This window comes from Petaurus breviceps, unplaced genomic scaffold (genome assembly GCF_028583685.1).
Source record: "Petaurus breviceps papuanus isolate PSGF00001 unplaced genomic scaffold, PetGlider_PUasm1.0 172, whole genome shotgun sequence".
NCBI lineage: Eukaryota > Metazoa > Chordata > Mammalia > Diprotodontia > Petauridae > Petaurus > Petaurus breviceps.
In genome coordinates this window covers 1,049,784-1,074,850 of record NW_027185755.1, presented here as the reverse complement: position 1 = coordinate 1,074,850, position 25,067 = coordinate 1,049,784, and the positions used below count along the sequence as shown (strand labels likewise).

Sequence of the window (25,067 nt, the reverse complement as noted above, 5' to 3'; positions counted from 1 at the left end):
CTCTCTCTCTCTCTCTCTCTCTCTCTCTCTCTCTCTCTTTCTCTCTCCATTAACCCTTGGTAAATAGGGTTTTCTATTCCCCAAGGATGGGAAAGAACTATCTCCCATCTCTAGAGGCCTTTAGGATTCATATTGCCCTTTCTTCATGATAACCCTTTGAAGTATTAGATAGCACAAGACTTATATTAGCTCTGTTTTATAGTTGAGGGAAGAGGCACCAGGAGCTGCCTAGGCTCATGCAGCTAGCAGGCATCCAAATCCAGATTTAAACCCAGGTCCCTCAGTCTCCAAGTCTAGCACTTATCCAACTGCCCAGTGCTGCCCATTATATTTTATAGGAAAAGACATTCAGTGAGACAACTTATCCAAGGACAAGCACTAAGTAAGGGGTGAAGATGAGGTTGGAATGCAGTTTTCTCCAAGGCTAGCATTCATTCTACTACCCTCAGTTGTCTTCTGATAATTCTGATCAAGAATCATGGGATATCTGAACTGGAAAAGATCCACCCTCTCATTTTGTAGAGGGTGAAACAGGCCCAGAGAGAGGTAGTGACTCGAGGACACAAACAGTCGGACACAACTAAGGATGAAAATAAGAGCAGGACAGACCCTCGGGGATTTTACCCATCCCTGGCTAACCTGGGCATTTTAGGGTACCCGTACTACCCACGATTCTCAGGGGACAGGGTCTGCTCCGTTCCATTGCTTGACTTTGCTGTAGGGGGTAGAGAGACTTTTCTCCCAGCTCTACTCCCTTTTACCTCATTTAGGTTCCCAGAAAATGGCAACTGCTGGTGGTGCTGAGGCTCAAGGCTGTCTGGAAGGTTCAGTGTCTTGGAGCTCTGGGCCTCCAGTGGGAGAGGGGGAGTCCTCTGGCTCTACTGCAGACTGTCAATGACAGAGCAGCATTTGGCAAAGATGTTTTCTGCCTCATCTTCTGCCAGGATCTGAAGGAGGTGGGAGGTACAGAGGGGAAAGGGTCGGCTCCAGACCCAGGGTCCTTACTTCCCCAAGAACATCACCATGTCCACCCCACCCCCACAAATGGGGACTGCTTGTCATAGGAGGCAGAGCTAGAAAGGACTTCAGATACTAACCCCACTCATTTTTCAGACCAGGAAACCAAGGCCCAGAAACAATCTCCAGGTCACATGAGTGGAATAAATATGAGAGTCAGGATTTGAAACCAAGTCCTCTGACTTCAAATCCAGTACCCATTCAACCATGTCATCATTTTCTGCTTTAAGAAAATCTGACATCTAAGAATGCCAGTTCCTTCAGTGTCAAAAGTGGAAGAAATCACGGACTGTTTCCATTTTTCAGATGGAAAAATTGAATCCTTGAAAGGGCAAGCCACAGAGCTAGGAGCAATGAGCTGAAGTTGTCAATAGACATATTAAAGTTTGAGGTGATGAAAAATTGCTGCAAAACTACAACAATCCCTGATATCTCCCTTGATCCTTACAACAGCCTCGGGAGGTAGGTGCCATTCATTGTTCATGTTTTACAGATGAGGAAACTAAGGCAAACAGAAGTTAAGTGACTTGACCACTAGAGGTCTGTGTTCAAGCAAAGCCTGGGTGGCATTTTTTGTGGGTCTTAGTTAAGGAGAGGATGATGGACTTTGGACTGGACCTTGGCAGTCCCTTCCAATTTAGATTCTATGACTTAGACCCTGAGGACTAGAAGGAATCTTAGATGATAGAATATAGAATGTTAATAGCCAAGGGGAACCTTAGATCATAGAAGACAGAATGTCGGAGCTCTGAGGGAACTTGGACATCATCCAACCCAGACCCCTAATTTTATAAACTAGAAATAAAATGGTTTGTCCAAAGTTGCATACCAAGTGGCAGAGCCAATACTGGAACCAGTATTTTGGTGGGGGGAGTTGCTTTTTATTCTGCTGCTATCCAGACTTTCCTGTAAATGGGAACAGATATCCTCCCCTTCCCTCTACCCTCTCCCACCTGGGATAATTTAATCCAACCCCTCATTTTTACAGGTGAGGAAACTGAGGCCAGGCCCATATGAACACCTACATTTCGGAGAAGGTTTTTCTGCTGGTAGAAAGCCAAGATGGGTTCACACAGAGTGTAATGGGTCTCCAGCCGCTGTCGTACAATGTCCTCAGCATCATCCTCACGGTGTCCTTTCTGGCCTCGAAGCAGCACCCGGTGAATCATGGTCTCCGTGGAGCAGTCAAAGACAATGACAATGTTGGGGGAGCGGCCCACCTGGCAGGGTGAGGCAAGGGAAGAGACTGCAGAGGTCCATTACAGTTCCCCTCCACCTTCTGTCTCCCTCTCCAATCTCAGAGAGGCACTGACTAAGGTAGCAGTGGGGGCACAGAGCTAAGAGCAGGTCATGAAAATGGCGGACGGGCACATTGTGGCCCAACATAAGGAAAAGCTTCCTCAGAAGCAGAACCGTACCAAAAAAGACTGGTCCCTGTCACTGGTGGTATTCAAGAGGAGAGTGGATGAGCATGTTTTGAGATGTCAGATTGAGCATCTCTACTCATGTAGGGGTTGGCCTCCCTACATATATAATAACAACAATCGTGATGATGATGAGTAATGTCTATATAGTGTTTATTATGCTGCAGGCACTGTGCTAAGTGTTTTACAATTATTATCACATTTGATCCTCATAATAACCCTGGGAGGTAGGTGCTATTATTACTCCCATTTTATAGATGAGACAACTGAGGCAAACAGAGGTTAAATGACTTGCCCAGGGTCACAGAGTTCGTAAATGTTGGAGGCCAAATTCAGACTCAGATCTTTTTGACTGCAGGCCCAGTGTTCTATCCACTGTGCCACCTAACTGCCTCTTTATATATATATATATTTCATCTGAGGGTTTTGTTGGTTTGCTTTTTCCTATTCTGGGACTGTTTCTGTGAATGTCAAAGGAAGAGTGGTGGAGAGGGAATCAGAAGGCTTGGATTCAAATCCCAGCACTTTCCCTTTCTGGGCCTTGGTTACCTCATTGATGTGTTGTGGAGGAGGGTGAGAAAGAAGGAATCATATGTCACAGTTAGTAGGGTAACCCCTTTTATATACTGACTAGAACACTGGGCAAGGTTGCTGCCGGGGAAAGGACCTGGGTTCTGTTTCTTTTTAGCTGTGTTGACACCTCTCTGGGTCTCAGTTTCCCCATTTGTAAAATGAATTGGTTGAGCTAAATGATCTCTTCAATCCCTCCTATCTCAAAAACCTATGAAACACATGCCTATGTGATCTTTCCTGGAAGTCACCCACTACCACTTTCTGGGCCCTGGTTTCCCATCTGTAAAATGGGGATAAAATGGGAATCTTCCCCCTCAAAAGTCCTGTTGTGAGAAAAGTGCCCTGTAAACTGCAGCACATACAAATGTGAGCTATTGTTATTACTATTGTTGTTATAGGTTATACCAAAATCCAACTTTTTATAGCAACTTACAAAGTGTTGTTCGTTATTTTTCATAACATCTCTATGTGATAGGTTGTGTATCTCTATCCACTTTTTTTTTTTAAGCAATCGGGGTTAAGTAACTTGCTCAAGGTTACACGGCCAGTTATTTCTGGGTGTGGTGCTAAGTATCTGAGCCCAGATTCTATCCCCAGGTCATCCCGACACTGGAGTCGGTGTTCTTACTTGCTGAGCCACCTGGCTGCCCCTCTATCCACTTTTACAGAGAGGGAAATTTATGTTTTTATGGGCAGCTAAGTGGCACAGTGGACAGAGTAATGGCCCTAGAGTCAGGAGGACCTGAGCTCATATCTGGCCTCAGCCCTTTACTAGCTGTGTGATCCTAGGCAAATCACCTATTTGCCTCAGTTTCCTCATTTGTAAAAATGAGCTGGAGGAGGAAATGGCAAACCACTCCAGTGTCTTTGCCAAGAAAACCCCAAATGGGGATACAGAGAGTTAAATGTGACTGAAACTCACCAAACAACTTAACAAAGGTCTTCTGCTGACCGACTTTTTTCTCTTTACCTCTTTTTAAAAAAAAATTTCTTTGTTACCAGACATAGATTTGGAAATAAAAGTGATGGAAAAAACAAAAGCTATCCATTGTTTTAATTTCCCAAGAGCACATCATAGCTAGGGAGAGTCAGAACTCGGTTTAAACCTTGGTCGTTTAAGTCTAAGGCACTAAATCTATTTTCCCCTCCAGAAACTCAATTTAAATTTGTTGTATTTTGCCTTATTTTCATCAAATAAAACTTTAGATCTGGAAGAGATTCTAGAGATAATTTAAGTCTAATTGGCTCATTTTACAGATAGGAAAGCTGAGGTTATGAGATAGAAGGCAATTTACCTTTGTAACAGAGTTAAGTCCTTCGACTCCAAATCCAGTGGTCTTTCTAGTACACAACATTCCCTTTCCAAAAATCTATTTCCAAAGATCTGTTTTCTATTCATTCATTCATTCATTCAACTAAGCATTCTCTGCTACCTTTCCCAATCCCTCTTAATTCTAGTGACTTCTCTCTGTAGAAGATAGCTATAACTTGTTTGTCCCTATTTGTTTGCATGTTGTCCCCCGCCCCAGATTATGAGCTCTTTGAGAGCAGGGATTGCTTTTTGCCTTTCTTCATACCCCCAACACTTAGCACAGTGCCTGGAATACAATAGGCACTTAATACTTGTTGATCGACTGGCTGCTGGAGGACTCCAAAGAATAAGGGGATATTTCAGTTTTGTAATTCCCTGTTCTTTGACCTGGAATAGTGTATTTATACTATATCTGCATGGCCTGGTTCATTTCCTCATTCATCTGGATGACCTCTGCCCCTTTTTCTTACTCCACTCTAGTCCCAGACTGCATATTTGTGATCTCTCTAGGTTCTCCAGCAGGATTGAGGGAGATGACCCGAAAGTGTGTTCCATGGGTTGGGAAAAAGGCATCAGGAATCCAGAGACTGAGGATGAACTCTGGGATCCCAAAGTCAGGGGTGGGGACATGGGCTTGGGGGTGGGGTTGGAGAAGATCGTTGAGTTGGCAAGGTTAGAGAGGAAGCAGTAGGCTTACAATTCGTTCAAATTCCTTGGCTTGGCTAAGCTCCCGGGGGAATCCATCTATGAGAAAGCCTTTGCTCTCCGGTCGGGACAACATGTTGTCACTCACCATATCCAGAATCACACCCTGTGGGGGCAGAGGTTGGGCATTATGAGGGTCCAGACCTGGTCTTGCACTAGCTTGCTAAGGTGACTTTGGAGGAGTCACTAGCTTTTTCTGTGCCTTAATATCATGGGAACCACAGTGTTTACAGCTGGGGAAATTGAAGTCTAGTTCCACAGGTAGCAAGCCCCAGAGTCACAATTCAAACCAAGGCACTTGGCTACTCCACACCCAGCTCTTTCCACAACTATTCAGTCTCACCTGAAAAGGGAGGACACTGGTTTTCCACCCTGCAGTTACCCAGGCTTAAGGACATAGTCACCCAAATCTGTGAAATGGGTACAATCTCCCATTCTATTCCTACATACTGAGTAAGGGCCCTTTGAGTTGCCATTGAGGAGAGTTCCAAGACCCCAGCCAACCCCTCTAGGTTCTAGTGGGCAAAGATCTGGGCCACAAAGGTAGAGTTGTGGGAGAGCAGAATGAGTCAGTTGGGTCCTCACCGTGGGCACCAGCAGGCCCTTCAGCATGATGTCCCGGATCTGCTGGCCCCGCACAGTGGCCTGATTTGCCTCCTCCCTCAATAGCTCCCCAAGTCCCACATGGCAGAAGCCGTACTTGGCTGCCATGTTCTCACATTGTGTCCCCTTTCCACAGCCTGGTCCTCCCATTACGAAGATGATCCGGAAGGACTTGAGCAGATCTGGCCAGTGGGGAGGAAGAAGGTAAGTTGGTACGTGTGTGTAGTTTGTACACATATGTGCATGCTTACTTATGCTTACATATAGTGTGTGTGTGTTTATGTGTGTGTGCTCTTTTGTTACAGAATCACACTATTTAGAGGGGCTTAGTGATCATCTGAGATAATCCCTTCACTTTACAGTTGAGAAAACTGAGGCCCAGACCAGGAAAAAGATTTGCCAAAGATTTGAACCCAGGCCTTCTGATTGCAAGTCTGGCACTGTTTCTACTCCTTCACATGGTTTACGTTTGAGGGCCTTGGTGCTTGTGCCAACATATGCCCATTGGCATATGTTGGTGCCTGTTGGCACAAGAGAATAGAAGGCCCCAAATTATGTTTCCTCCCACTTTTCCCTTCTCTTCCCTTCCCCTACTCCCTTTCCCACTCCCCCTCAAGGGAAGGGACTGACTTTCTGCCTGGCCCCCTCAGGCTCTGCCACTGGAATGTGGGTAGGGCCCTGGCTCTGTGACTAGGGAAAGGAAGCTGGGCTCCCAGGAGAACTCCTAGAGATTTACCCTTCTGCTGAGGCCTCAGGGATTTTCCCACCTGGGGCAGCCTGGAATGACATCTGCCCATCTTCCCAGTAGCCCTGGGGGCTTAGTGACCCTGCCCACCAACTTCTCCTTCCTGGATCTTGCACTTCCAGACCCACTTTGGTCCTACCCCAGCCTTTCTCCCTCTCTTTACCCTCCCACCCCAGCTCCCTTAGCTTTCTGATGTCATAAGGAACTCTGGGGCCCCTACTATTGCCCTTCCCTTGGGTGGGGAGGGAAAGGAGGCATGCATGGGACCAGGGAAAAGAGAGTAGCATTGGACTGTGGGTGCATACACAGATCTGGAGGCAATCTTAGAGATAATTTAATCAAGGAGTTCTTAATCCTATTTGTGTCAAGGACTCACCCCTTTGAGTAATCTGGTAAAGCCTAGGGATTTCTTTTCAGAAAATATTTTGAAATGCAAATATATCTATATATATGTATATACACATATATACAATGTATATGTCTGCATATGTATATATACATATATATGACCAATTATATTAAAATAGTTATCTAAATATATTTTTAAGTTCATTTTAAGAACTCCTAATGTAGCCCAACCTTCTTTTATTTTACAGGTTAGGAAACTGTGTCCAAGAATACACAGCTTATTGGGGAATGGAGTCTGGAGTCTAAACCAGGTTTTTTGACTGCAAATCCAGTGGTCCTTCCAGCATGCCTCTTCATCCAAAGTGTGGTCTCCTCTGTATTCAGTGCCCTAGAAGAGAGAAAATGAATTTCTGTTTTCCCCCATATTGAGGTTCACATAAGTCTGAAATCTGGTCTGCAGGTAGGGTTTGTTTTGGTCTGACAGAGTTTCAAAAATAATTAGAGAAGACATAAAAAAAGTCAGCCGAGGAAGATGTCTCTGAGGGCTTCTCTCACCACCACTATCTCTGCTGAACACCACGGTATGCTTTTGTTTTTCTCTCTGTCTTCCTGCCTGGTTCCCCCAGATATCTCCATATCCCAGTTATTCACAAGACCTCTTGGCTACATAAATAAGAGATTGTGTGCAGAGTGAGGTATAAAATGGATAATTTTGATAATTTGCCATATTTCTCTTTGGTATTCATTCCTTTGACGGTCTGATTTTGGAAGTGAACTCAGAGAACAGTTACCCGTAACACATCTCTATATAGGAAATACCCTATTTACAACAGGCTTGAGAAATGTTCCTCTAGCCTTCTAGCAATGGAGAGCTCATTACGCTCAGAGGAAACCCTTTCCATGGTTAGACGATTCTCGTTATTAGGTGGTGCAGTAGATGAGTGCTGGGCCTGAAGTTCAAATCTGGCCTCAGACATTTACTAGCTGAGTGACCCTGGGCAAGTCAATTAACTCTGCTTGCCTCCATTTCCTCATTTGTAAAATGATCTGGAGAAGGAAATGGCAAACCACTCTAGTATCTTTGCCAAGAAAACCCCAAATGGAGTTATGAGGAGTCAGACATGACTGAAAAACAACAGAGCAGTATTAGGAAGCTTTTCCTTACATTCAGCCTAAATCTGCCTCTCTGTATCAAAACCTCTCCCCTCCCCACCCTACCTCTACCCCTCAACTCTTACACATGTTCTGCCTAGTTTATAGCCAGAAAATTAAAGGCAGAGAGGATGATTGTGGAGGCAATCTGCTGGTAGACCTCAGAGGGGATGGAATCAAGTGTACAAGTAGAAAGGTTGACTTTGTCAAGAACAGCCAAGGAAATGAAGGTTGGAGTCAAAGTGCAGACATGTGGAGAATGGCCTTTATTTTCTCATTAAAGTGTGAGGTAAGCATCCTCATATGATGTGAAGATGGGGAACAGGGGATGGAAGCTTAAGGAGAGAAGAAAATGTTTGGAACAGCCTCTATGGGGAGTGAGCTAAAAAATTAGAGATGATTAAAAGGAATGCCTTGCTGCAGTGAAGACCCAAATGAAATTAGCCAACATAAATTTATAGTGGACTCACTAAGTTGAATTGTGTAACTTACTCTAGTGACCTTCAGGCACACTGGTGGTAGTGTAGTGAATTGGTCCAATTGGTCCAGAAAAGCTTTTTTAAGTTAGTCTATTTTTTAAGGTATTATTTTCTTCAGTCAGGTTGTTGACTTGCTTTTCATGATTTTCTTGCATCATTCTCATTTCTCTTCCCAATTTTTCCTCCACTTCTCCTCTATGGCCTATAACCAGTTGATATTTTTCTTGGGAGCTTTTGGAGTTCTGACTTCTTTGTCTTCCTCCTCTTCCATGCTTTGATCCTTTTTGCCCCCCCAAAAGGAATCTAATGTTTGATTGCTGTACTTGTTTTGCTTCCTTTGCTTGCTCATGTTGCCACTCAATTTCTTGACTTTTGAGCTTTTTGCCACAGTAGAACTCTGCTTCCGGAGAGGAGAGCTTTGTCCCAAATCACTGATGTTTTCACAGCTGCCAGAGCTATTAGTTGGCTGCCCTCTCTGAAGCCTCCACCAGCTCTGGCACCTGGTCACACATCCCAGGACCTCCATCCTAGACAGCAATCCAGATCCAAGCAGGTTAAAGCAAGAGTGATTACTCCCCAGATTGGTCTCTTGGTCCCCCTACAATCTGCAGGCCAGGAGCTCTGAAGCAGTCATGTGGAGGCTGCCATGCCTCAGCTGCTTCTCCCTCCAGGGGCAGAGGCCGGACCATACTCCTGGACCCCCTGTTCCCAAAGTCTACCCTGACCTCTCACTTTGTCTTTGGCATCTATGGGTTGATAATTCTGGAAATTGACATAGCTGCTGGTGATCCACTGTCCTGAATTCCCTCCAGCTGTGGCTGGTCGGGTGCCCTGGGGCTAAAACCAAGGGTTCATGCAGGGGTGGGCTCTGCTCCCAGCGTGCTGCAATGGACCCTTCCTGCCAGCCTGCTGGGCTGCCTTCAGTGGGAGATTTGTTTCTCTTTGTCACTTTGTGGGTTTTGTGTCTTTAAAGTTTGTTTAGAATCATTTTATAAGTATTTGAGGTGGTTATGGGGGGAGAACAGGGAGTTTTCCTGCTTCTATGCCACCATCTTGGCTCCGCCCTCCAGAAAAGCTCTTTTTAATTATGCAAGAAATCTCACTAAACTGTTTCTGCCCTTGGACCCAAGGATCAAGAAATGAAGAAATACCTTCTTTTTGTTAGAGGTAGGGTGTGGGATGTTACATATACTGTCAGTCCCTAAGCTGGCTGGATTTATTCAAATGTGTTTTCTTTTTAAAGGGAGGGCTCTTTTTTGGGGGGGGGGTATATATATCAAGAAATGGTTGCAAGGGAAAACAAAAAAACTTGAAATAAACATTTTTAAAATCATCTTTATTAGGATCAACATCTTATAACCTGTTAAAATCTTGTCCAGAGAGTTGGTTGGCCCTCCCAGTTTTGTGTCATCAGTAAATATGATGAGAATACCCCCTGTGCCTTCTCCTCCCCCGCCCAACAAGTAATTGATAAAAACATTAAACAGTGCAGGGCCAAGCATAGACAGCTAAGGCGGCAGAAGACCACCTTCCGAGCTGATAAGTAACCACCATCACCACTCTTCTAGTCCAACTTTTCAACCACTTTCTCATTCAGCTGACTCTTCCATTGCTAACTCACACCTATCCATCTTTTCCATAAGGGTAACATAATGTGTTAGGTATATATTTTGTGGGGCTACCAAACTTATATCTATCTACCCCTGGCTTTTTGCCCTGCTGGCTGAAATCTACAAAGAAAAAGGCAACCATGCAATTAATCAATGAGCAAGCAAGGGAGGGTAAATTAGAATTTGCTTGGGAGGTGATGCTGTACTCTGTCCATCAGCTCAGGTGGGTTTCAGACAAGGTCTCCCCAGTGGTTATGCAAGAGACCTCTTGCCCCCACCCCACTTCATGACTGAGAAGGGTTAGTCACCCTCACTAACTTGATTTAATATTCAGAATAGGAGAATTACGATAATGTTTCTTTGGCTCTGGCTTTACCCTGTGACTGGCAAACTCCCTTCAATCCAATGGGCTTTCTGTACTGCAATTTCACACTATATCCACATACATACTTCCACCCTCCCTCCTCCTGACCATTTTGCAAAGTAAAAAATTCCTCCTAACAACCTTCTCCTTTCCCCATGTGGTAAAAGGATTAGGGGAAGAAATTATAAAGTCTAGAACATCTTTTCAGAGGTCTGAGGCATCCACCAATTAGAGCAAAGGAATTGGTCTTCTCTTCATTTCACCAACTAATATGACTCCCAGAAACTAGGAAACACAACATATGTAGGTGATTAGTGTCCAAGGAAGGATGTTCTGGTCTGGGACATCCACAGGGAGGATGAGCTAAACAGTAAGATACTGAATCAAAGTGCCCTTTCCAGATGCAATGTAGGGGTCATCTGAAAAGAAAAGGGGAATGGGAGGTTGAAAATGGCAGGGATAAAATAGGGTCTGGGGGCTGGCTAGATATAGTAAAGTCTCACCAATCAAAACAGCCTGCCTCCAAAGCAAGAGTTCCAGTTTTTCCAGGGAATGATCTTTGGGGCTAAAACACTAAATAAGAAAGTAAGGAACAAGGGGGAAAAACCAACTTGATGGTGGAATTTATGGTCTGCTCCAATAAGGAATAGGGATAGGAATGGAGTCTGGGTGTGTGATTACATTTTTATAGGGAAATCCCAAATGAAGAAACTTCCTTTACCAGTGAAGGCCAGCATCGTTTCTGCAACAAATAGCAGAGAACTGCCTAGAACATTAAGAGGTTAAATGAGCTTCCCAGGATCACATAGCAAGTGTGTGATAGAAGCAAGTCTTTCTGGTAACAAGACCAGTTCTCTATTCACTATACTACACTGGTTCTGAAGAGGTGAATTTAAAGAGGGTAAAAGTCAGGCCTTATACTTCAGTTCAAAAAAGTCAGCTTAACAAGTGGAGGATGGCAGGCTACAAGACAAATTCATCTGGAGCAAGGCATGGTGCATGCCCCTAGGGCTTGCTTTTTGGAAGGCTGAAGCTGGGGGATTGCTTGAGTTTAGAAGTCCAGAGGGGCAGTTGGTCAATAAACAATTATTGACTGCTTACTATGTTTCTGGTACTATGTTAAGTGCTGAAAGGATAAAGCCTATCAGGTGTCAGCATTAATTCCCACCCCAAAATAGTGCGCCTCTCTAGAAGCAAAGGGGCTACCAGAAAAAAATGGAGGTCAGAATTTCTGCAATGATCTGCAATAGGATCAGGCCTCTTATGATTTGTAGAAACATCATGTTCAGCCTAGGCAAGATAGGGAGACTTCGTATCCCCTCCTTGACCCTCCTATGCGGCCCCCCCCCCAACAAACCCAATCATTTGGTAGTTTATATTGGACTGAAATTTTAATAGAGTGAACAGTGTGATATGGCAGCCAAAAAGTTTAATTCAGTCTTAGGCTGCATAGAGAGATGTGCAGCTCCCGCAAATGAGGGAACTGCCTGCTATAGAGAGCACATGTGGAATGTTTGGAAGGATCTGTGTGGACCTGGGTACCACATTTTATAAAGGGTGTTGATGAGCTGGGGGAGATCCAGAGGGGAACCTGCATGAAGGAGCTGGAGATTTTTGGCCAAAAAAGGAAAAGACCTCCGCTCTATAGAGGCCCTGGAAGAAGGGTTAGACTTGTGCTGTTTGGCCCCTAGAGGAGACAAACAGGTGGCAGCATCAATGAGACAAATTAGAGCTTGCTATGCAGGAAAACTTTCTGACCAAGCGATGGCGAAGCGCCTCCGGCTGCTTCCCTCTGGAAACGACAGCTCCACCCCCACTGGAGGGTTTTATGCAGTGGCTGGGTCAGTGCTTGTCAAAGGTTGTGCTGCAGAAAGGGTTGGACCAGACCCCCTAAGGTCCACACCAACTCCAGAGAGGTGGATGCTGTCGCTCCAGGAAGGGGGAAGGGAGTTTAGGTTGCAGTTGCCATGGCTTCCGCTGCAGTTGCCGTGACAACAAGTTAAAGAAAGTGTCGTGTGTGCGCCTGCGCAAGGGCCTTCTGCATGCCCTGGTGGCTTTAGAACTACGAATCCCAAGGTGCACAGCGCTAAAACGGCGACCTTGCGAGTTCCCGTACATGGCTCTAAAGGATGACGACACAGGAAACGCCGGCGCAGGAAATTTGAAGCTTCATGAATAATTAATGAGGCGCGATAGTCTCTCGCACCCCGCCCCTCCCCCCCAACCAAGAAACCAGGGCGGAGAGATGGAGAAGGGGCCCATTCCGTCTGCAGATTGTCTGCAACCAGGCTAGCCTATGGCGTGGAAAAGGGAATGGCCTTGTGGACACTCAGCGATATTTGAATGGACCTGGAAGCGCTCAATCGCTCGCCAGGTGGGTCGGGCTTGACCCACCCCTTAAAGCCGCCAATGGTTGTCAAGACGACGACGCGGGAAGTTTAGCTTCCGGGTCAGACCGTGGAGCCTGCTGGGACTCCAAGCTTAAGGTGGTGGCTCTTCCTTAATAGAGGTGGGAGCCGGCCTCGTAATCCTTTCGGGGTTTGGTGGGGAGATTGGGGGCCGTGCTGTGCGACGACTCTCGACCTTTCAAGCAGCCACGCAACGTACACAGCTTTGGACAATATGACGACCCTGGTGAGTGAGTGGGAGCAGTCTGAGGGGCCCCTGCGATGTATGGGGCTGTGCGTGCAAGAGTGTGTGTGACCCTGGTGAGTAGTGGGAGCGGCTTCGGGGCACTCCCCCCCCCCCCAACTCCGTCTGTGCGTGTGCGAGTTTGTGAGGACGTGTGTGTGACCCTGGTGAGTCCTGGGAGAGGCTTGGTCCCCCTCCACCACCGCCCCCGCCCCCCCAGTGCTGCCTGCGTCTGTGCGTGCACCCATGGAGGGGTGTCTTCATTCCTGTGCATGTATCAGTTAGCAAGCATTTATTAGGCGTCCACTATGTGCGGGACACGGTGCTGAGCCCGGGAAATACAGAGCAAGGCGGAAATAGTCTCTGTCCTCAAGGAACTCATTCTTATGAGGGAGATACCATGCAGGTAACTTTGCACGGCTCTGTATCGTGAGTCTGCACAGACAGCTCTGTTGGTTTGTCTGCAAATATTTGTCCGTGAGTCAGGCTTCATGACTGTCTCACATTGTATGCCCGAGTGTGTGCCAGTGGTCGTGGCTGTGTGCCCACCCTTCTGTTTCATCAAGTGTCTATGCCTTTGCCCATGTGCACTTCTGCTTTTGACTATGGATTTGTCACCATGTGCAGCCTTGTATTTTAAAATGTTTCTCATACTTGTTGCCCAATTCTCTGTGACTCAGTGTTTCTTTCACTCTCTCTAGGGAACCAGCAGTCAGACTGTGACTGAATATGTTGTTCGAGTGCCCAAGTAAGTTCTTTTGGGATGGGAGGGGATAGGATGATGCAATGTGGGGGAGGTGCTCAAATCCCAGGTAAATCACTTTCCTGGTCTGCTGACAATTCTGTTCCTGCAGAAACAACCTCAAGAGGTACAATATCATGGCTTTCAATGCAGCTGACAAAGTCAACTTCTCCACCTGGCACCAGGTAAAGGTCTGGAATCCTGGCATAGTCTAGGAGCCTTCAGAAGAAGGTAAAGGAGGCTCTGAGTCTGGATCAAAGACTAGGGGTTGGTAGCGCCATGCTCAAATGTATGAGGCCTGCATACCCAGAGGCAAGGGCATGTCACTCCCTCAGTCCATCAAGTGTAATATTAGCTACATATTTTGCTCACGTTGTCCTTGTATATTATGGGACACAAGAGAAACAGAAGAGGAAGATCTCTCTTTAATACTAAACAATGTAACTAAGTGTTAGATTAGAAAGCTAAGACAGAACTGCAGATCATAGAAGTCAGTGTTCAGTGAAGGTTTCTTAAAGAAGACAAGGCAGGAGGTGAACAGCATGATGCCAGACAAGTCACCCCAGCTTGGGTCTGTGGGAGGTGAGGCAAGGTGTCCCCCAACAATCCTTGCCAGGGGCTCTGGGATGACATGGCTTCCTTCACATCAGGCCAAGATGGAACGGGATCTGAGCAACAAGAAGATCTATCAGGAAGAAGAGATGCCAGAATCTGGGGCCGGCAGCGAGTTTAATAGAAAGCTCCGGGATGAGGCTAGGAGGAAGAAGTATGGCATCATTCTCAAGGCCTTCAAGGCTGAGGACCAGCCCTGGCTACTCAAAGTCAATGGCAAGACAGGAAGGAGGTGAGTGAGGGGGCCTCCAGGTTATGCTCCTCACCCTCTGGCTCTGACCTGTCCTAGAGCTCACTTCTGTCCTTCCTGGGAGACACAGCAAGGCAGGGAGCATTCTCCATGCTCTGGTGGGTGAAAAATATAAGACTAGAAAAGGACCCAGGTCCCAGAGAGCTCATGGCCTGTCTGAGGCTAGGCCCCAAGGCTCTTGCCCCCATCCTGGGCTATTTTCCTAAGTCTGTCAATGCCTTGAGATTCAGATTTCTGTCCCTGTTGAACCACAGCCAGGCATTCTGAGGGGAGCAGGCCTTGGATGAGAGACTGTGTCTCTGTCCCCTTTCCTCCTGCCTACTGCAGATTCAAAGGAGTAAAGAAGGGTGGAGTGACAGAAAACACGTCCTACTACATCTTTACCCAGTGCCCTGATGGGGCCTTTGAAGCCTTCCCTGTGCACAACTGGTACAACTTCACTCCTGTGGCCCGGCACCGGACACTCACTGCAGAGGAGGCTGAGGAAGAATGGGAAAGGTGAGCATGAGGGAGAAAGGGACACTGCAGGTGAGCAGTCTGCCAGGCATCTGTTAAATCCTTCCTCTGTGCCTGGCACTATACTAAGGGCTCCAGGTGTGAAGAAAGGCCAAGGCAGCTCCTGCCCTCAGGGGAAGGCACATTCCCCTAGGGGAGACAGCATGTGCCCCCAGTGGCTCATACTAGGTATATCTAGCATAGAAGGTCAGCTCCAGGTCTCCAGCTGGCCTAATGCTAGCTTTGTGTCCCTCTAATGAACTTACCATGTCATGGCATGAGTTCTTGTGATCCCTTTATGTCTTTTACCTCCTAGTGACACAGAACCACTTTCCTACACATTCTGGGCCTTGGTCTATTTGGTTTCTTTGTTCAGCAGAGAGAGTGGAGGCCTGAGAGTTTGCCCTAGGTCACAGAGCTAGTAATTGGAAAAAATCTCCTTACTATGTTTGAGATCTTGGGGACTTCTGTCCCTTCACATCTTTTCCTTCAGCTTCCTTAGCTATCAGATGAGGGAGTGGGCCTGGATGGCTTCTGAGTTTGCTTCCAGCTCTAGGTCTGTGACCAAAGGATCCGACTGAATATCACAACCTGGAATCTTACCTTGCTCTCCTGGCTCCCTCTGAAAGACTCTTGCCAGTGCTTCATGGCTTTGGGAGACACGCACACAGCGGTGCAAACAAACTAGACATAAGGCTTGAAGGGAAGGAAGAGAGATCTGAGTTGGGCGTGTGCAGTCAGGGAAGGCTTCCTGGAGGAGGGGTCTGTCCATCCTGGAGACCCTCCATGGGACATACCCCTTGGTTGTAGGAGGAACAAAGTCTTGAACCACTTCAGCATCATGCAGCAGCGTCGCCTGAAGGACCAAGACCACGATGAGGAGGAAGACGAGCATAAAGAGAAGAAGAGCCGGAAGAAGCCCAGTGAGCTGCGGATCCACGACCTGGAGGACGACCTGGAGATGAGCTCTGATGACAGTGATGGCAGTGGGGAGGAGGGTGAGGAGGGGGCTGGGCTGGGGCAGGGTGTGTGCAGGGCAGAGGCCCCCAGGGGGCGGTGGCCAGGACACTGCAGGCCCCGACCTCATCCTGTTCTCCCCAGGGGAGAAGGCCCCCAAGAGCAAGAAGAAGGCAGCACCCTCCAGGGGGGGCAAGAAGAAGAAGAAGAAGGGCTCTGATGATGAGGCCTTTGAGGACAGTGATGACGGGGACTTTGAGGGCCAGGAGGTGGACTACATGTCAGATGGCTCCAGGTGAGGGAGACAGGCCCACTCCTTCCTTTCAGACCTGGAACTCAGGCCACAACCTGCTCACCTGCAGCCTGTTCTTTCCCTTACAGCAGCTCTGAGGAAGAGGCAGTAGGGAAACCCAAGGTGGTTCAGCAGGAGGAGGATGGCCCCAAAGGTAGGTGTGGGCTTGGGAGCAGGACTGTCTCTTACTTTGTGAAGAGGAGGCTGCCCAGTGCAGGCCCGTCCAGCCAGTACTGGTTAAGTGCCGTCCACTGAGGAGACTTGTGTTGGAGAGAAAGAGGCCCTGCCATGAAGGGGCTTACGTTCTGTTTGGGGGAGAAAACATGTATCCAGAGAGGTGCGAAGGAGATTCACAGTAACTTTAGAAAGGGGAAAGTCAGGGCATGGGCTGGAATGGAAGTGCTAATAATTGTGATCAGAAAAGGTCTCCAATGGGAAGGGTCACTTGAATATTGAACAGTACTAGTCATGCCAGGAGGTGAAAGTCAAGAAGAAGAGGGTTCCTGGCCTGTGGAACAACCTGTTCAGAGGGTCAGCTGTTGTGGCTAAAGAATGGTGAATACAGGGGCGGCCAGGTGGTGCAGTAAATAGAACACTGGCCCTGGAGTCAGGAAGACCTGAGTTCAAATTCGGCCTCAGACACTTGACACACTTACTAGTCGTGTGACTTTGGGCAAGTCACTCAACCCCAACTGCCCTGCAAAAAGCAAAAAAAAAAAGAATAGTAAATAGGCCAATATACTTGGGCCATAGAGCTTTTGAAGGGTTATCATGTGAAGTACGTGTGTACACGTGGGTTGGGGCCAGACTGGCAGTGGCTTTCAAGGACAAGCAGGAGCTCCAATTTCAGCCTAGAAATAAGAAAACCCCTGAAGCTCTGAGTCAAGGGAGTGACATGGTTCCCTAGGAATCCTATGAATTAGGGATAGCAATTTGGCAGCTCTCTAAAGGGTGGCTAGAAGAGGGGAGAGATGGAGGCAAGGAGACCAGTGGGGAGGCTGTTGCAGCAGTCCAGGTGAGAAAGGGGGAGGGTCTGAATTAGGAACGGAGAGGAGAACAGTGTGAGAAATAGAATAGACAAGACATGACAACTGAGTGGATGTGAGTGGTGAGAGAGGAAAGTAGAACGTGGGAAGCTCGCAAACCTGGGAGCACTTGAGCTCTTAAAAAGAACTTGGGAAAATGTAAAAAAAAAAACAAAACTAGGGAAGTTAGAAAGAGGAAGTGGGTTTTTGGTCAGGGCTGTGAAGAGTTCTAGTGTAGTCAGATTGAGTTGGAGATGAATGTGCAGCATCTAGTTGGAAACAGAAAAAGGCAGCTGTGTTTAACAATTAAGAGATCACTGGTGACCTTGGTGAAAGTGGTTGCAAAGTTGAGTCATTTTGACTTCCTAAAGTCAAGGCATCTGAGAAGGGACGGGCAGGTGAGGAAGTCTGTGAGGAAGGCTGGGAAAGGGAGGAAAGAGACGCAGGCCTGAAGCTGGAGAGGATGGTCAGGTCCAGTGAAGGTGCTCGGAGATTGGGCTAGATCTAGGTGTGTTTGTAGGCAGCAGGGAAGGAGAGCCAGTGGCTGAGGAGAGAGAGCAGGCTGGGGTCACTGCCCCAGCAGAGAGCTCTTGCTTCCCTCCCAGGCATTGATGAACAGAGTGAAAGCAGTGAAGAGAGTGAGGAGGAAAAACCCCCAGAGGAGGAGGAGAAGGAGGAGGAAGATAAGAAGGGACCTACCCCACAGGAGAAGAAGAGGAGGAAAGGTGAGTGTGGTTGGGGAGAAGTCATTTGCCTGGCATTCGAGGCCCAAGCTGCCTCTCCCTCCAGCTTTGTTTCCTCTTCCTTTTCTAGATGCCATCTGTGGGTAACAGGGGCACCTTCCCTTCTGGTACCTGCACTCACTGCTGCCCTTGTCCTTTTAGCTGCTTGGGAAAATGCCCTTTGCTCCCAGTCTAGTCTTTGGAGGCCACTTCAGTCCCTCGGCCTCCCCCAGCAGCCCTCCCTTGAGGAGCTCCAGCTCCCAAGAACCTCTGCCTCCAGCTTTTACTGGCTAGGGCCAGCAATAGCAATGAGCTCAGTTTCCCACATTTATTCAGGCTAATGCTCATTGAAGACAACTGTTGATTCTTTACATGCCGGAGTCTGGGGCTAGCTAGACTAGACTAGACTAGCTTCCAGAGGGCAGCCTGGCATGGGCCATGTTTGTTGGGGAGTGAGGGAAGAGGGAGCTTGGGGGTGGGGAGGGCACTGGGTTCAGGCTCCTTTTTGACTCCTCAGGAGACAGCAGTGAGGAGTCAGACACCTCTGAGGAGAGTGACATTGATAACGAGGCATCCTCAGCCCTCTTCATGGCAGTGAGTATGGCCCAGTGGGACACAAGTGGCCTGGCCCAGGCAGAGGCTGGCTTGTCTGTCTTTTCCCTTGGCTCACTGTCCCCTTCCCCATGCCATTTCTTCAGAAGAAGAAGACTCCCCCCAAAAGGGAACGGAAGGCCTCAGGCAGCAGCTCCAGGGGAGACAGCCGCCCAAGCACACCCAGCGTGGACAGTGGCAGCACGTCCTCCACCCTTCGGGCAGCTGCCAACAAGCTGGAACAAGGTGAGATGGGGCCCATGTCCCTTTGTGGGGCTGGTTCTGCCCCCATTTGTCTCTTCTGACAGTCCTGGCAGGCGTCTTCACACCTGGAACTTCACCTTTTCAGAACTTTCCTAGCTTTTCTCTCAGGGCAGGTTCTGTTATCCCCATGTGAGGGCAGAGGCTGAGGCCCAGAAGACAGCAAGGGAGAGGCCAGACTTACCCAGGGCCTGGACTAGACACAGCTTGTCTAGGGCTCTTCCTTCTCCTGGGGCTACCTCCAAGCCCCCAAAGCTCCCCTGGTTTCATGTTCCTGTGGGAGGTGCAGGGCTTGTGCCCAGACCTGGGAAGGGGACAGTCCCACTGTACTCTGCCACTGCAATATTGTGTTTGGCTCTGGGCCACATCTTGTGGAGAACATTGACGTTGTGTGAACACAGCCCGAGGAAGATGGGGTAGGGTGGTATAGGTCCTGGAAACAAAGTCCTGCAGGAATCAGATAAGGACCCTGAGGCCCAGAGAGGTTCTCTAAACATCTGACTCCTGATTCTCTAATTCCAAATGAGTCTTCAGAGAGGGGCCAGAAGACCACTTAGGGAGGAGTACTGAAGAGGAGATTTCTGTTCAGGAGCAGACAAGCCTGATCCTTGAGAGAACCCCTCCAGCTCTGATGTGGTTTTGATGGTTTGATGCAGGGAAGCGCCAGACTGGACCCAGTGACACACCTGCTGCCAAACGCCTGAGGTTGGATGCTGGACCCCAGAGCATCTCAGGGAAATCCACCCCCCAGCCCCAGTCCGGCAAATCCACACCCAGCAGTGGGTGAGTGAGTAGTGATTTCTGGGGCCTGGGGGCCGGGTCAGACACGAGAACCACAGAGCCCTGACATTGGTGTTTCTCTCCACAGTGACGTGCAGGTGACAGAGGATGCAGTGAGACGCTACCTGACCCGAAAGCCCATGACCACCAAAGACTTGCTGAAGAAGTTCCAGACCAAGAAGACAGGGCTGAGCAGTGACCAGACAGTCAACGTGCTGGCCCAGATCTTGAAGCGCCTCAACCCTGAGCGCAAGATGATCAATGACAAGATGCACTTCTCCCTCAAGGAGTGAGGCCCATGCCCAGCATGGACACGGGAGACCCCCAGAACTGCCGCTCCACCCCCTGGGCAAGAATAAAAGCTGCTTGGGGTTTTTCTCTCAGCCTCTGTGTGACTTCTTGGGTTGGGGAGACCAGGACTCACAGGATTATAGAGTCAGACTGGCCTGAGACCATCTAGTCCAACTCCCTGACTCTACAGATAGGGCAACTGAGACCCACAGAAGGAAATGAACTGGTCTAGTGTCACACAGGGAGTAAGCAGAGCTCAGACCTTGTGACTAAATCCAGTGCCCCCCTTCCTTGTCCCCCCCAGGGATAACCTTCCATCAGGGGATTTAGTCTTGAGTCCAGGTATAGAAATTTCCTCTCCCTACACTGTGCTTGGCTGCTGCTGGGAATGTCTGGGATGTCAGGCTAACTCTGGGGAATATTCCTGGCATTCCCAGGAGAAGACTCTCCTCTTCCCCATCTCCTCACCCTTACCTTATATGGGAACATCCAGGTGGGCTCTTCTGACCCCCTTTCTCACCTGATCCCCCACCCCCTCCTGAACACAGGCCCTGCTTTCAGGGAGTGGGGTTGGACAGCTTGGTTCTCTTCCTAGTAACTGGGACTCTGAAGGGCCAGGGGGCATCCCCAGCTGTCACTCTGCCTTCCCCTCAGACAGTTGTGGAAGAGCACCAAGTTCCCTGGTGTAATCTCTGGCTCGGTGGTGAAGGGGAAATGCGGGGCTCTGATGGGGTGTTTCCTGTTTTGATGTTGGAGCAGCCAGGCCCGGAGACAGGGGCATGATGCCTTAATCCCCCTGCTCAAGTTGGAGCCTGGAACCTAGGAAGGTTTGAGGAGGGATTTCCCATCATCTGTTGAACACGTGGCTGTCCTTGCTGTGTCCTTACCATTGGTTATTCTGTGTTTCCCTCCAGCTCTGTTTAAGACCAGAAGTGAGGGAACCCAAAGAACTCTTGCATTTTCGTTGCTCTGCAGTATCCTCCCCTAATCTCCTTTACAAATTGCCTCTGTGGCCTCGTGGCCCTTTTTCCCAAGCCGGGTCACCTGTGATCATGTGTAGCAGCCTGCTGCCTGACAGGTGTTTACATTATTATAAGAACAAGGAATATGGCAGCAGTACCGTCCCTTGGTTCACTTGTGGCAACCCATGACTACTACTGAAGATGTCTGGGTTCCACTTCCAGCAACAGCTCCTGTGGAAGTGTTGAGTGCTCTTGGGAAGCGAATCCCACTTTCCTTGTCTTTCCAAATCGGACCCAGGCCACTGGAGTCATCCTTTCATAAGAAATATATCAGAATTTCCAGAGCACTGCGGAACTTTCCAGGTTGCTCATGGCATGATCAGCTGTGACCTGGCTCAGAAGGCCATGGGGAAGCAGCATGTCAGCGAGCCCAACAAGACCAGCACTGGGCCTTCTGCACGAGCAGCAGCACCCTCCTTGCTCCTCCCTCCGCTTTTGAAGTGTGCTAGGCATCGGAGCCCACTTACCCCTGCCTCCCCTTCCCTCTCCCACCCATTCCTTTAGGATAGACTGCCTAACTGTAGAAGTAGTTGTGGTGTGTGTTTTTAAAGAAAACAAAAGCAAAATACCAAAAAACAGGTATAAGAAACCACACTGCTATTGTCTTTTTTACCATCTGAATCACCTATGTGCTTCTAAGCAGCCTCAGTAACTTGTTTACTTTGTACTCATCTGAAACTAATAAACTCTGAGCAGGCTTTTCATAATAATAAAAAAAAAAGACATAGGGTCAACATTGTCCATTCTGGCCACCCTGATTTGAGGGAAGTCTCCTTACCCTAAATTTTGGGCAATGAGATGTGGTCTGTTCCAGGTCAAGTTAGAGAAGCTTCATACTTCTCTTCCTTATGGGCAAGCTTCAAAATAAGGGGTATTGAAAAAGGGCTCTGGAGAGTAGCCCAAGACAGCCAACTTCAAGGATTGGGTGTTGGATGAGGAGGAGGCACGGATAGCTGCCAAGTTCATCACTCATGCTCCTCCCAGGAGAATTTAATGAAGTGTTTAATGATGTCCGGTTACTGCTTAACAATGACAATCTTCTCAGGGAAGGGGAAGCTCATGCATTCGCCCTGCATAATATGGATTAGTTCGCTCCAGTGAAGATAGAAGGGTATGATGACCAGATCTTAATTACAGAACATGGTGACCTGGGTAGTGACACATTTTTAGATCCAAGAAATAAAGTTTCCTTTAAGTTTATAGATGGAGCTCTGAAGTCACGGCAGGAATCCTGTGACAGTGCATTAAGGGCCTCTGTGAAAGATCATTATTCCAACAGCTTCTTTACTGTTTATGCTAAAACTATGGATGGGCAGAAGACTATTGTTGCCTGTAGTGAGAGCCACCAATTTTACCCTTAAACACTTGTGGAATGGTGGCTGGAGATCAGAGTGGAAGTTTGCCATCACACCACCTACAACTCAGTTGCTTGAAGTGCTAAAGATTCAAGTCCATTACTATGAAGATGGCAATGTTCAGTTGGTTAGTCACAAGATGTACAGGATTCAATAACTGTTAATGATGATGTACAAACTGCCAAGAAATTTATTGAAATCATAGAACATGAGGAAACGAGTATCAGACCATGATTAGTGAGAACTATCAGTCAATGTCAGATGCCTGCACTGGCAGCTTCCAGTCACCCACACCAAAATCGACTGGAACAAGATACTCGGCTGTTTAAGACTGGCAAAGAAACGGAAAATGCTTAAGGCTGGATGTAAAATTCGCCATTTGTAACACGCAAAAAAAAAAAAAAGGAAAAAAGATTCAAAGTATGGTCATGTAAGTGTGATTCATAAACAAGTGCAGTATTTTGGTAGGGCTTTCAAAGTTAACAGGTTTTCTAGCCTCTTGGAATACTATTGAACCAATAGCACTGTCTTGATGTATTTTCTGTGTGTGTGGTCCTTGCCACGTAACTTCCTCTTGTGACTATCTACTTATAGGATTGTTTTAAAAAATTCAGTTATTTTTAACATTGAAAAAAGAGAGAGATTCTGAAAACTTCCTAGCCATGAAAGCCCTCTCAGAAACAGGCAGGCAATGTTTTCAGTGCTCTCCTACCTCTATCCCTCACAGCACTTCTGGTACACCAGTGGTTTTTAGTGATCAAACAATAGCTAAAGATGCTGTGCTGCAAGAGATATCTACAGACAGCCTTTGTCTTCTGACTGATTGCCACTTAATGGCATCCTGCTAGCTGTACATTTTTAAATATTTGGAATGGGATTTTGCAATTCACGCTAAATGGTTTGTAAAACTTGTAAAACAGACATTCTTCTGCCTGTCAAGAACTCAAGTTAGACTGTGATACAGAAGCCCTACCAGGAGGGTGAGTGAAGGTATGTGTTCCATAGCTCTCAAAACACAGAAAGACCATGGATTTGCTATTGCTAGTATCATAAATATGTATGGTGAATTCCTTCTACGTTTACACTTAGGTGACCAGGCCTTAACATGAGGTCATTTTGTTTTTTAGTTTTTTTAAACCAAGTGCTGTCCCCCTCTCCAAGTACATGTTGAAGGGGAGGATGTTTATGCTTAAAGTGGCATTGTTTTTGTTTACTAACATGGTTAAGCAAGAGTGTTTCCAAAGTGTCCCATTACTTATGTAAACTTTTTTTCCAAAATATATTCGTATTAAAAAAAAAAAAAGAAAAAGGGCTCTGGAATGTTGAGAGCTGAGGGACAGTGGAGGGAACAGCTTTTTCCCTATCAGTCTACACAAGGAGCTTTCAGTCTTCTGTAATCACTACTGATAGCATGAAGTGAGTAGTACAAGTGCTAAGAATCAACTGGCAGTGATGAGTAATAATCGGGCCTTTCTTCAGTCCTATTTCAAGGTGGAGGAGCTCTGGCGAGACAAGGGTTAACGTTGTGGGCCACCCACCCAGCTATGACCAGCTCCTCCTGCTGGGGGTGGAGGAGATATAGTGGAGTGCATGGAACCCTTCAGTCTCCAGCTCTTCCACAATCCACAGCTCACCATGGCCCGCGCACTGATTCTGCTCAGTCTCTTGCTGCTCCTGCCTTCTAGCCTTGGGGAATTGCCTTCTGTCTCCAGACCTCCAGGCTCATCTCTGGAAGAGCCCACATCTGGAGAACTGAGGCTGGTTCCTGGAACTTCAGATGCACACCTCAGACCTGGAAAGCTGCTTCCAACCTACAGGACCAAGAGGCTATGGCTAGGTAAAGGATTCCCCAGCAGGGCAGGCAAAGGGGCTACTGGTGTGTTCTCAGAATGATGACATCTTAGTTCTCAAGAACAGGTCTCCTGTTAACCTTTTACTTACAATTACCCATTTAACTAAGGCATCCCTCTTCTCCTTTCTTCTAGGGGACCACCTGTTACCATCTGCTTCAAAATCCCCGGTATCCAGAGCACTGCTTGGGTCAGCCACTGAATGTCAGCTGCAGAGCCTGCTACTGCCAGTGACTGAGTTAGGCCTTGGCTACAATTCTGATGAGACCATTGCCTTCCGCTACTGTGCTGGCAGCTGCCACAAGCCCAGCACCCATTATGACCTGGCACTGGCCAGGCTTTCAGGTGAGGGCAGGGTGATGGGCCAACCATCCTGCTGCCACCCCACCCGATATGAGGATGTGGCCTTCCTGGACAACAATCAACACTGGCATCATGTGCCCCAGCTCTCTGCTGCTGCCTGTGGCTGTGGCATCTAAAAGGTCCTCTATCCCAGTCCACAAAGCCCACCAATCCCTTCACCAAGTTGTACAGATGTGCTGAGACCCACCCTATCTCTCACCTAGCACTGTCCTTTCTCTTCTCTGAGGTTGGATGTAAAATGCATTTCTCCTCTGTGCCAGGGCCCAGTGTGTCCACCTCTTCAGCATCCTACAGCCTCACGCCTGGTCTGCCCAGGGATGTGGGAATAGACATTTACTGACTTGGTAACTGAGGGGAAGTTAAGTCCATTATCCAGAGTGGGTGTGATGGAAACTAGGAGGACACTGGGGAAGAGGGATATTGTTAATAAAAAGACGAGTGCTGTGACTGCTATGAACTAGCTGTGTGCCAGGCTCTGCCCTTCTGGTCCTTAGGA

The 25,067-nt window shown here is 47.8% G+C and overlaps 3 protein-coding genes and 1 pseudogene across 7 annotated transcripts; 3 read left to right on the top strand and 1 right to left on the bottom strand.

Annotated features, from left to right (window-relative positions):
• Positions 1-878: 878 nt before the first annotated feature.
• On the bottom strand, positions 879-6,431 carry LOC138157552 (adenylate kinase isoenzyme 1-like). The gene is made up of 6 exons (XM_069083189.1): positions 6,371-6,431; positions 5,617-5,816; positions 5,024-5,137; positions 3,953-3,984; positions 2,043-2,241; positions 879-947 (listed from the first exon to the last, which is right to left on the bottom strand). Exons 1-6 carry the CDS (start codon positions 6,429-6,431, stop codon positions 879-881), a joined length of 675 nt encoding a protein of 224 aa, XP_068939290.1.
• A 6,229-nt stretch (positions 6,432-12,660) lies between these two features.
• Positions 12,661-20,073, top strand: LOC138157351 (general transcription factor IIF subunit 1). Of its 5 annotated transcripts, none has more exons than XM_069082877.1 (14): positions 12,665-12,966; positions 13,263-13,369; positions 13,665-13,711; positions 13,818-13,890; positions 14,356-14,549; positions 14,895-15,065; positions 15,873-16,060; positions 16,164-16,314; positions 16,401-16,465; positions 17,942-18,061; positions 18,576-18,652; positions 18,757-18,895; positions 19,567-19,693; positions 19,779-20,073. In XM_069082877.1, exons 2-14 carry the CDS (start codon positions 13,364-13,366, stop codon positions 19,981-19,983), a joined length of 1,563 nt encoding a protein of 520 aa, XP_068938978.1. In that variant the 5' UTR covers positions 12,665-12,966; positions 13,263-13,363; the 3' UTR covers positions 19,984-20,073. The 5 variants fall into 5 exon arrangements, with proteins under 5 accessions (XP_068938980.1, XP_068938977.1, XP_068938978.1 ...); XM_069082878.1 differs by having other exon boundaries at positions 13,245-13,369; XM_069082876.1 differs by lacking the exon at positions 13,263-13,369 and having other exon boundaries at positions 12,663-12,966; positions 16,404-16,465.
• On the top strand, positions 19,998-22,715 carry LOC138157528 (F-actin-capping protein subunit alpha-1 pseudogene; annotated as a pseudogene).
• Positions 22,716-23,815: 1,100 nt separating this feature from the next.
• PSPN (persephin) lies at positions 23,816-25,016 on the top strand. Its single transcript, XM_069082874.1, has 2 exons — positions 23,816-24,195; positions 24,344-25,016. The coding sequence occupies exons 1-2, from the start codon at positions 23,949-23,951 to the stop codon at positions 24,685-24,687; spliced, it is 591 nt and encodes a 196-aa protein (XP_068938975.1). The 5' UTR covers positions 23,816-23,948; the 3' UTR covers positions 24,688-25,016.
• Positions 25,017-25,067: the final 51 nt, after the last annotated feature.

Excerpts from the sequence above, each read along its gene's own strand:
- LOC138157351 (XM_069082875.1), top strand. Across the intron at positions 13,712-13,817 it reads TATGTTGTTCGAGTGCCCAA|AAACAACCTCAAGAGGTACA; the intron begins GTAAGTTCTTTT and ends CTGTTCCTGCAG. Across the intron at positions 14,550-14,894 it reads AATGGCAAGACAGGAAGGAG|ATTCAAAGGAGTAAAGAAGG; the intron begins GTGAGTGAGGGG and ends TGCCTACTGCAG.
- PSPN (XM_069082874.1), top strand. The coding sequence starts at position 23,949 with ATGGAACCCTTCAGTCTCCAGCTCTTCCACAATCCACAGCTCACCATG. Across the intron at positions 24,196-24,343 it reads GACCAAGAGGCTATGGCTAG|GGGACCACCTGTTACCATCT; the intron begins GTAAAGGATTCC and ends CCTTTCTTCTAG.
- LOC138157552 (XM_069083189.1), bottom strand. The coding sequence starts at position 6,431 with ATGGGCAGATGTCATTCCAGGCTGCCCCAGGTGGGAAAATCCCTGAGG. Across the intron at positions 3,985-5,023 it reads CCAAGGAATTTGAACGAATT|GTAAAGAGAAAAAAGTCGGT; the intron begins GTAAGCCTACTG and ends TTTTAAAAAGAG. Across the intron at positions 2,242-3,952 it reads AAGTCGGTCAGCAGAAGACC|CCAGGTGGGCCGCTCCCCCA; the intron begins TTTGTTAAGTTG and ends TGCCTCACCCTG.